Source organism: Mustelus asterias, chromosome 23 (genome assembly GCF_964213995.1).
Source record: "Mustelus asterias chromosome 23, sMusAst1.hap1.1, whole genome shotgun sequence".
In the NCBI taxonomy this organism is placed as follows: domain Eukaryota; kingdom Metazoa; phylum Chordata; class Chondrichthyes; order Carcharhiniformes; family Triakidae; genus Mustelus; species Mustelus asterias.
The window spans coordinates 47,023,065-47,034,097 of record NC_135823.1 but is presented as its reverse complement, the minus strand read 5'-3'; the positions used below and the strand labels follow the sequence as shown (position 1 = coordinate 47,034,097).

The 11,033-nt window shown below is 43.9% G+C and overlaps 1 protein-coding gene and 1 non-coding gene across 3 annotated transcripts in view; one reads left to right on the top strand and one right to left on the bottom strand.

Annotated features, from left to right (window-relative positions):
• Positions 1–365: 365 nt before the first annotated feature.
• Positions 366–500, top strand: LOC144510929 (U11 spliceosomal RNA). The gene has a single exon (XR_013500701.1). It is a non-coding gene; the product is annotated as a U11 spliceosomal RNA (small nuclear RNA).
• Positions 501–722: 222 nt separating this feature from the next.
• abca3b (ATP-binding cassette, sub-family A (ABC1), member 3b) overlaps positions 723–11,033 on the bottom strand; it is a 118,101-nt gene continuing 107,790 nt past the window's right edge. Inside the window, exons 31-32 of one of the 2 annotated variants that reach the window (XM_078240428.1) lie at positions 1,948–2,046; positions 733–1,178 (exon numbers count right to left, since the gene is read on the bottom strand). In XM_078240428.1, coding sequence (XP_078096554.1) covers positions 1,990–2,046 — 57 coding nt within the window. In that variant the 3' untranslated portion in view covers positions 733–1,178; positions 1,948–1,989. Of the gene's footprint in view, positions 1,179–1,947; positions 2,047–11,033 lie in introns of both variants that reach the window. The other variant, XM_078240429.1, reaches the window with a different exon arrangement.

The following is an 11,033-nucleotide window of genomic DNA, read 5'->3' as shown; positions in this document are numbered from 1 at the left end:
AAGCATCTTCATTTACAACTTCAGGTGTTTGGGGTGACATTTGCTGGAGAGGAGTTTTGTGCATTTAGCATCCATCGCCAACCTCTCTCCGGAGCGCCCCCTCTGACAGGACGGGCGCCATTGCCCCGCCGCAAGACAGGTTATGTCCCGCAATGCTTTGCGGATTTTGCATAAATTATTTGTAATCGGTAAGTGCAACATTAGCGGAAACGGTAAAGAGTTTCTAGGGAACCGGATGCTGCCTGTCTGTCAGTTTTAATGGTAAAGAGCCTCAGGGAAGCTGGTGAACGGCTTTGTACGATCTGGTCACCTTTACTGTAGAGTGTACTGCGGTCGGTCAGGTCGGAGTTTCGTCCGCACTCTGACAAAAGGGTTTCTGCTGTGAATGGCACATGGATGAGGTGCTTGCGCTTTATCCGTGCGGAATCGATATCAAGAGATTTCGGAAGCACAATTTTTGTAATTTGGGGCTGCTGGTGATCGTTTATCTCGGCGCTCCCCTTAGTTTCAATTAAATAAAGAGATAACTTGTCTGTTGTGTCCCAAGCTTGTATGCGGCACCTATAGGCTATGTTTTGAAACGCAGGTAACGTGCAATAAGAATTGGACGTGAACTGTTCATGGGCACGCTTTACTTGGTAAATCTATTGTTTGCTACAATGGCCTCCTTCTGCACTGTTAGGATTCTAATTGGAAATCATCACAAAGATTTAAGAGTTGTTAAAGTGCAGCTTTTAATAAAAAAAAATTAAACTTCATATTCGAGAATACAAAGTAAGCAGCAGATGTCAGTAATAATTGTTTACATTCACTGGGTTTAAACTGTATGGAGGAAACCAAGTCAGCCACTCCAGGTGACAGTCCTTAGCACCGTATTTCACAAAGTCAAAAGGAACATTCAACATCATCACAGTGATGGCTTGAAAACCGTGTTAATTAGTTGCTTTGCAACACCACCACATAGCATCAATTGCAACTAATTCTGGACTCTTCTTTCATTTTGGTTATTTAGTGTTTGAACCTGAGGTTTTAGAGTTTCAGCTATATAGAGGTGTCTTATTTCTGTTTGACTCAGATCTGAGCCAATGGGCCTGATTTTCAATGCTGGGAGGCAAGTGTTGAAGGTCTAGCCTGTGATGTCAGGACATGATGAGCGAGCTGCCATCAGTTTGGATTTTCTGTAATGTGTTTAAAAAAACAGACCCATCAGAATCACAGGTAGAAATTTGAAAGGCACCCTCATCCCCAACCTTGTAGCAGCTGCTCTAGGGTGTCCTTTTCAGAGCTACTCTCCTGTCCATAATACAGTGAAATTGTGAGATGCCACAGTATTATTGGCTCTTTAGTATTACATGAACTAGACTTCAACTTCAATAAATTGTATCTCAGTGATGCCTCATCCACCATTACATATCGCTGGTTAACATATATGGTACAAATTGATTTCAATTCAGAATGTAATGTTTAAATAAAAACACTAAAGTACTGATACATTCATATTCTGTGGCTGAGTGGTATCACTGACAGGTAGCGCAGTGGTTAGCACTGCTGCTTCACAGCTCCTGGGTTCGATTCCCGGCTCGGGTCACTGTCTGTGTGGAGTTTGCACATTCTCCTCGTGTCCTCCGGTTTCCTCCCACAGTCCAAAGATGTGTGGGTTAGGTTGATTGGTCAGGTTAAAAATTGCCCCTTAGAATCCTAAAATGTGTAGGTTAGAGGGATTAGCGGGTAAATATGTGGGGGTAGGGCCTGGGTGGGATTGTGGTCGGTGCAGACTCGATGGGCCAAATGGCCTCCTTCTGCACTGTAGGGTTTCTATGATTCTATGATCAGGAACACAGGTTTGTTAGTGGAGACTGTTTTTTTTAAGTTTTGTTCAATCAAATGAGAATGACAAGTGCTTGTGGTGGGACAGTGTTCATTTTCTGGTAACTGGAATCTACTCACACATTTATCTGGTACAAAGTCTTCACTGAGTTAGCATCACACTTAAAATTTCTCAAGTATCTTCCAGGGAAGTTCAGATATCGCTGACAGACTGATATCCTAAGGTTACACAGAGGAGCCCTCAAAACAATGGATATAGTCTGAGACCAGCAGATCCTGTCACCCACATAAATATATTCCTTGCATTGAATGTTGATGTTTTGATCCTTGGTTCCATTCCAACCAACAATGTAGACACTTCTTGTTTGATCCATTTCATGAACTTTCAAGATCTCAACTGCAATTGGGGTGGAAAGCAGTTTTCATACATGGAGAATGCACCTTCCCTCATCCCCCTTCTTGAATCGTTACTGAAACTACTTTCTTGTAACGTACAGGAATTTCTGTACATATAAGAACAAGACGACTCAATTTCCAGCTTTGAATGTTCTTGTGAACAGTAAAGATTACATTGCATTAACAGCAAAGAATTTACTCAGTGGCCAGATTAAGTTGGTTATCAGCAACAAGTTTATAAAGTGAGTCTCAGACTCAGTTTCATGTGGAGTAGATGGGGAGAAACTATTCCCATTGGTGGAAGGATCGAGAACCAGAGGACACCAATTCAAGGTGATTGTCAAGGAAACAATGGGGACATGAGGAAAAACATTTTTTTACATAATATGTTTTTAAGATCTGGAATATACTCCCTGAGTGTGTGGTGAAGATTCAATCGTGGTTTTCAAAAGGGAATTGAATAAATTACCTGAAGAGAAAAAAAATGCAGGGCTTTGGGAAAAGGCATGAGAGTGGAACTCACTTGCAGAGAGCAGGTACAAATATGATGACGGTCCAAATGGCACAGAAAGAGGTAATTCTTTGATTCTATGTGCCATTTGAACAACTGGAGAATGGAGCCACTATGTTACATCTATTTCTCCTAGACACTTGGTTTATTCAGTTAATTCATAGGGGAAGCTGCAGTGTGTCTGTGACCCACCAGTATTGCTAGTTATACCACAACTCACATCAGGATAAATCTAGTAACAAATCTTCACTCACACCAGGGTTATTACTAGTAACAAATTACGATTATTATATGGGTCAATTGCTCTTCTAATTTGTATCTCTTTTAGGCATCTTTTGTTTCTTTATTTGCCTCATTACCATCTCCTTCTGCCTTCAACCATCATCCCAACTTTTTTTCTTCTTTTATGGGACTATCTAGATCAGCATTTATTACACATCCCTATCTGCCCTGGAGAAGGTGGTTGTGAGCCACCTTCTTGAATCGCTGCAGTGGATGCACCTACACTGTTAAGGAATGAATTCCAGGATTTTAACCCAGCAACAATAAAGGAACGGCAATACCTTTCCAAGTCAGGATGGTGTGTGCTTAGGCAAGGAACTTCCAGGTGATGGTGTTCCCATGCTCCTGCTGCTCTTGTCCATTTTTGACATGATGCCATGAGACTTCATGGGGTCCAGAGTCACCTGTTGAGTTAATCCCTCCCAAATGTATACCACTGTGCCGCCACTGCCTCTGATGGGTCTCCCCCATTTCCCTGCCTCTGTATTAGCTTAAAGCCTGTTACATCTCTAAATTTTTGGGAATGGTGAGTGAGAGAATTTGTAGCGAGGGAAATAGGTAAGTGATCAATTGGCGAATACTTTGCCCATTCATCTTTCAAAACTCATGTAATTTTCTAGGAATTGTAAGAATTAATTTGTAGGAGTACAGTTTACTAATTATAGTGACGCTCAATGGGAGTTGTAGGGTTTATTGATTATAAATTCAGAAAATAATAATAAACTAATTAGTACGTAATGAAGCTGGCAAGGTAGGTGATGTATTGCAGCTGCAGAATGTGGGAATTCCCAAGCACCAGTGTGATCTAAGGAAAATGTGTCTGTAGTGTCAGTGGTTTGTGGAGCTTCAGTTCAGAGTCATTGAGCTGGAGGCCAAGCTTCACATCCTGCTTTGCATCAGGGAGAGGGTAAATTGTGAGACACTTTATTCCAGAAAGGGGGGAGGGGGTCACACCCCTCAGGTTAGGGTCTTCTGATTTGGTCAGGGACAGGAAGGTAAGAGTGCAAGTGAGACAGGTGTGGGATCGAGAAGGTAGAAGTGCAGGAGCTTCAGCTCTTGCAGTTGTCCAATAGGTTGGAAGTTCTTGCAGCTTGCGGGGGTGAAAGTGGGGGCAGCAGGGTGGATGTGCGAACTGACCATGTTATAGGAAGCCATTCAAGTGGCGGAAGTTAATAGAAATGGAGAGGTAGTAGGGGACAGTATAGTGAGGGGGATTGACATAGTTCTCTGTAACAGCGAGAGTCTGGACAGCTGTGTTCCCTGCCCAATGCCAGGGTTTGGGACATATTCTCAGGTCTGTGGAAGAACCTGCAGTGGGAGGGGGAAGATCCCGTTGTCGTGGTCTATATTAACGATATTAGACAGGACTAGGAAAGAGGTTCTGCTTATAGATTATGAGCATTTATGGGCTAAATTATTAGGGGCATTGGATTATTACCTGAATCACAAGCAAATTGGTGTAAAGTAAATAAGATTAGAGACTGAGAATGAGGAGGAATTTCTTAACCCAGAGGGTGGTGAATCCGTAGAATTCATTGTCACAGAGGGCTGTGGAGGCCAGGTCATTGAATGTCTTTAAGACAGAGATAGATAGATTCTTGATCAACAAAAGGATCAAGGATTACGGGCAGATGGCAGGAGAATGGGGATGAGAATCATATCAGCCATGATTGAATGGTGGAGTAGACTCGATGGGCCAAATGGCCTAATTCTGCTCCTATATCTTATGGTCTTATGGAGATGAATATATGACTAAAAGACCAATGTGACAAATTCGTGGGGCACTGAAACCGGTACTGGTAAAAGTGGGAGCTGTACCTTGGGGATGGTCTTCACTTTAACAATGCTGGGACCAGTTTTCTGGCAAGTCATATAACTAGGGTGGTAGAAAGAGCTTTAAACTAAAGAGTGGACATAAAGGGATATGTGAAAGAAAATGTAATAAATCAAATGGTAACAATGAGGTATTGGAGAAGGGCAGCGATTTGGGGAATGATAATGAGAGTGTGGCAGGAAAGAACAAAGGGTACAAACTTAAGAACGCACAAGCAGATAAGGCCAGAGATTGCAGAGATGGATAAAAAGGACAGAGTTAAAGGCTCCATATCTGAATGTGTGCAGCATTTGTAACAAAATAGTTGAATTGTTAGCACAAATAGAAATAAATATGACCAGATGACCATCTTGAAGACATGGTTGCAGAGTGACCAAAGCTGTAACCTGAATATTGAAGGGTATTTGACAATTCAAAAGTATAGGAACTAGGAATTAGTAAGGTAGCTCTGTTAATTAAGAATGTCATTAGTATAGTAGTGAGAGATAATCTTAGCTCAAAACACCAAAATGCAGAATCTGTTTTCGGTAGAGATAACCATTAGGAAAGGTAAGAAGTCACTCGTGGAAGTAGTTTATAGGCTCCTAACAGTAGTTACACTAAAGGACAGAGTATAAAGGAAGAAATAAATGGGGAGTGGAACAATTTTGTAGAGCAGTACATTCCACAGCCAACCAGGGAGCAGGCTATTTTAGACCTGGTAATGAGCAACGAGAAAGGAATAATCATTAACCTCATGGTAAAAGAGCCTTTAGCTGACAGCGATCATAACATGATGAAATTTCATGCTCAGTTTGAAGAGGTGACATGCGGGTGTAAGACCAGGGGTGGCTCGGTGGCACAGTGGTTAGCACCGCTGCCTCACAGCACCAGGGACACCGGTTCGATTCCAGTCCCAGGTAACTGTGGAGTTTGCACGTTCGCCCCGCGCCTGCATGGGTTTCCTCCAGGTGCTCCGATTTCCTCCCACAGTCCAAAGGTGTGTGGGTTAGGTGGATTGGCCATGTTAAATTGACCCTCCTAGTGTCAAGGATTAGCAGGGTAAATATGTGGAGTTATGGGGATAGGGCCTGGGTGGGATTGTGGTCGGTGCAGACTCAATGGGCTGAATGGCCTCCTTCTGCACTGTAGGGATTCTAAACAGGCATCATGTAATTATAAAGGTATGAAAGTGTAACTAGCTAAGTGAATAAGCTCAGTAGAGATGCAGTGGCAGACCTTTAAAGAGATATTCAATAACTCTCATCAAATATTTACCCGAGTAGAAAGACTTTTTGAGAAGAATACATCTTCCATGGCTAAATAAAGAAGTTGAAGATTCTATCAAATTGAATCAGTACAAATCTGCAGATTAGTGGTTGGTCAGAACATCTGTCAGATTTTAAGAACCAGCAAAGAAAGACTAACACAAATAAAGAGGGAGAAAGTTGAGTATGAGAGAAAGTTAGCCAGTAACATTAAAATAGATAGTAAGAGTGCTCAAATAGGGAAAAAAAGTAACTAAAGCTAGTGCTGGTCCTCTAGAGATCGAGTCTGCTGAATTGACGATGGAGAACAAGGGAACAGTGGAGGTGTTGAAAAGGTATTTTGTGTCTGACTTCACAGAAGACAGAAAACTTCCTGAAGATACTTGAAAATCAAAATGAGAACGGGAAGGATGAACTTAAAACTATCACCATCGCTCCGGAAAAGGTGCCAGGAAAACTATTGGACCTAAAGGCAAACAAATCACCAGGACCACACAGCATGAATCCTCGTCTTAAAATCAATGGTTGTAGAGATAGTAGTACTATGATTATAGCACTGGCTATAATCTTCCAAAATTCTTTAGATTCTGGAAGGGCCCTAGTGAATTGAGAAATAGTTAAGGCAACTTTATTCAAGAAAGGAGGGAGACAGAAGGCAGGAACTACAGTCTAGTTAGCCTAACATCTGTCACAGGGGAATTGCTAGAATCGATTATTGAGGTTACAGCAAGATAATAGGAAAATCATATTGGGACAGAGTCAATGTGGCTTTCTGAATGGGAAATCGTGTTTAAATAACTTATTAAATTTTTTGAAGAAGTAACAAGCAAGGTAGATAAAGGGGAACTTGTAGATGTGGTGTACTTGAATTTCCAAAAAGCATTTGAAAAGGTGCTGCATCAAAAGTTACTACATAAGATATGAGAACATGGTGTAGGGGTAACCTATTAGCATGGATAAAGGATTGGTTAACTAATGGGAAGCAGAGAGTAGGGATAAAGTGGTATTTTTCAAGTTAGCAAGTTGCAACAGTGGAGTGCCATAGGGATCAGTGCTGGGGCTCAACTATTTACAATCTACATCAATAATTTGGATGAAGGAACCAAATGCATGGTAGCTAAATTTACCGATAACACAGAGAGGTAGGAAAGTTGTCAAGAGGAGGTAAAGAGTCTGCAAAGGAATATAGGCAGGTTGAGTGGGTCAAATTTTGGCAGATGGAATATAATGTGGAAAAATGTGAACTTGTCTACTTTGGCAGGAAGAATAGAAAAGTAGTATACTAGTTAAATGATGAAAAGTTGTAGAACCTGGTAGTACAGAGTTCTAAGTGTTCTGGTACATGAATCACAAAAAGTTGGTGTGCAGATACAACAAATGATTAGAAAGGCAATTGGATTGTTGGCATTTATTGCAAGGGGGATGGAATTAAAAATTGGGAAGTTTTACTGCAGCTGTATAGGGCTTTGGTGAGACCATATCTGGAGTGTTGTGTACAATTTTGGTCTCCATATCTGCTTTGCTTTTATTTGAAAAAATATACAATATGGAAGAATGAGATCCTGAGGGATCTTGACAGGGTGGATGTGGAGAAAATGTTTCCTCTTATGAGAGAATCTAGAACTAGGGGGTCATAGTTTAAAAATAGGGAGGCACCCATTTAGAACAAAGATGATGCAATTTTTTTTCTGTCAGAAGGTTGAGTGTCATTAGAACTCTCCTCCTGATAAGAGAATGGGAGCACGGTCTTCGAAAATCTTTAAGGCAGAGGTGGATAGATTACTGATAGTCACGGGGATGACATGTTATCAGGGGTAGACGAGATTCAGATTTGAGGTTACGATCAGATCAGCCATGATCATATTAAATGGTTTGTGGGGCCAAATAGCCTGCACACCGCTTGTATGAAACATGTAACAACTTAAGTGGACTTGATGGGGTGTATACCAGGAGGATATTTTCACCTTTGGGGGAGATAGGAACCAGGGGGTAAGAGATTTATTTTTTTTAAGACAGAGATGAAGATCATTAGAATTTGGAATTCTCTTCCCCAGGGAGTAGGGGCGGCTGGGTCACTGAGTTGATTCAAGGCTGAGTGAAACAGGTAAGGGAGGCAAGGCTTATGGGGAGCAGGCAGAAAAGTGGAATTGAGACCACAATGAGATCAGCCATGCTGAACAGGGGATCAGGCTCAAAGGGCTAAATGACCTAACTCCTGCTACTGAGTCCTACATTTTCCAGTTCTGACAAAGTGCCATCAATCTGAAACATTAACTCTGTTTCTCTCTCCATAGATGCTTTCTGACCTTTTGAGTATCCCCAGCATTTACTGTTGTTATTTCAGATTTCCAGCATCTTAGTGTTGTGCTTTTGTTTCAGTGCATCGGTCACTATTAATGATCCAAACTTGAGCGGGATCATTACAAGTAAGAAACAACCACTCTAGGTTTACAAGAACAGTCCCAGGGATGAGAACATTGTGAGGATAGTTTGGAGAGATTGGGACTGTTCTCCTTGGAGAGAAGGCGGTGATTTCGTAGAGGTTCAAAATCATGAGGGGCTGGACAGAGTATATTGGGAGAAACTGTTCACACTCGTACAAGGATTGAGAGGGCACAGATTTAAAGTGAGTTGCAAAAGAAGCAAATGTAACGTTCTTTAAAACTATTTCACAGTGAGTGGCTCAGGTCTGGAATGCACTGGCTGGAAGTGTGGTCAATCAATGTATTCAAGAGGGCATCAGATGACTATTTGAATAGAAACAATTTGTTAGGCAGGACCAGGATTCAGACCTGAATGCAGAGGGCTCCAGTTTTACAGCAGTAACAACTGCACTTTGATCCTCAGGTGCGAACCAAGGAACAGAAGGATCCAACTGCATGACACGCGGGGCAAGGATATATATGGATCAATTCATAAGCCTGTTTGCTGTGATCACTTTATGACCTTTTATCTTGGAACAAGACTATTGGACAAATGGGTTTCTAGTCAGTGTAATATAATCCAGTTCATTTGTAACAGCGTGTACAGCACCAAGGGCCAATTCCCTAAACTGCAGCCATTTCTCACACAGACTGTATTTTGCTGCATTACCCAGAGTTGGAGGCTTTCATTCCAGCACACTTCTGAACTTGCCCAACTGAACTTGCAAACTCCAGCACACTGTGAAACTGCCCAACTCCAGCACACTGTGAACCAGCACAATTCCAGCACACTGTGAACCAGCACAATTCCAGCACACTGTGAACCAGCACAATTCCAGCACAGTGAACCAGCACAATTCCAGCACACTGTGAACCAGCACAATTCCAGCACACTGTGAACCAGCACAACTCCAGCAAACTGTGAACCTGCCCAACTCCAGCACTCTGTGAACCAGCACAACTCCAGCACACTGTGAACCAGCACAACTCCAGCACTCTGTGAACCAGCACAACTCCAGCACGCTGTGAATCTCCCCAACTCCAGCACACTGTGAACCTCCCCAACTCCAGCACACTGTGAACCTCCCCAACTCCAGCACACTGTGAACCTCCCCAACTCCAGCACGCTGTGAATCTCCCCAACTCCATCACGCTGTGAATCTCCCCAATTCCAGCACACTGTGAACCTCCCCAACTCCAGCACACTGTGAACCTCCCCAACTCCAGCACACTGTGAATCTCCCCAGCTCCAGCACACTGTGAATCTCCCCAATTCCAGCACACTGTGAACCTCCCCAACTCCAGCACACTGTGAACCTGCCCAACTCCAGCACACTGTGAACCTGCCCAACTCCAGCACACTGTGAACCTGCCCAACTCCAGCACACTGTGAACCTGCCCAACTCCAGCACACTGTGAACCTGCCCAACTCCAGCACACTGTGAACCTGCCCAACTCCAGCACACTGTGAACCTCCCCAACTCCAACACACTGTGAACCTCCCCAACTCCAGCACACTGTGAACCTGCCCAACTCCAGCAAACTGTGAACCTGCCCAACTCCAGCACACTGTGAACCTGCCCAATTCCAGCACACTGTGAACCTGCCCAACTCCAGCACACTGTGAACCTGCCCAACTCCAGCACACTGTGAACCTGCCCAACTCCAGCACACTGTGAACCAGCACAATGTGAACCAGCACAACTCCAGCACACTGTGAACCTGCCCAACTCCAGCACATTGTGAACCAGCACAATGTGAACCAGCACAATTCCAGCACACTGTGAACCTGCCCAACTCCAGCACACTGTGAACCTGCCCAATTCCAGCACACTGTGAATCTCCCCAACTCCAGCACACTGTGAACCTCCCCAACTCCAGCACACTGTGAACCTCCCCAACTCCAGCACACTGTGAACCTCTCCAACTCCAGCACACTGTGAACCTGCCCAACTCAAGCACACTGTGAACCTGCCCAATTCCAGCACACTGTGAACCTGCCCAACTCAAGCACACTGTGAACCTCCCCAACTCCAGCACACTGTGAACCTGCCCAACTCAAGCACACTGTGAACCTGCCCAATTCCAGCACACTGTGAACCTGCCCAACTCAAGCACACTGTGAACCTGCCCAATTCCAGCACACTGTGAACCTCCCCAACTCCAGCACACTGTGAACCTCCCCAACTCCAGCACACTGTGAACCTGCCCAACTCAAGCACACTGTGAACCTGCCCAATTCCAGCACACTGTGAACCTGCCCAACTCAAGCACACTGTGAACCTCCCCAACTCCAGCACACTGTGAACCTCCCCAACGCCAACACACTGTGAACCTCCCCAACTCCAGCACACTGTGAACCTGCCCAACTCAAGCATACTGTGAACCTGCCCAACTCCAGCACACTGTGAACCTGCCCAACTCAAGCATACTGTGAACCTGCCCAACTCCAGCACACTGTGAACCTGCCCAACTCCAGCACACTGTGAACCTGCCCAACTCCAGCACACTGT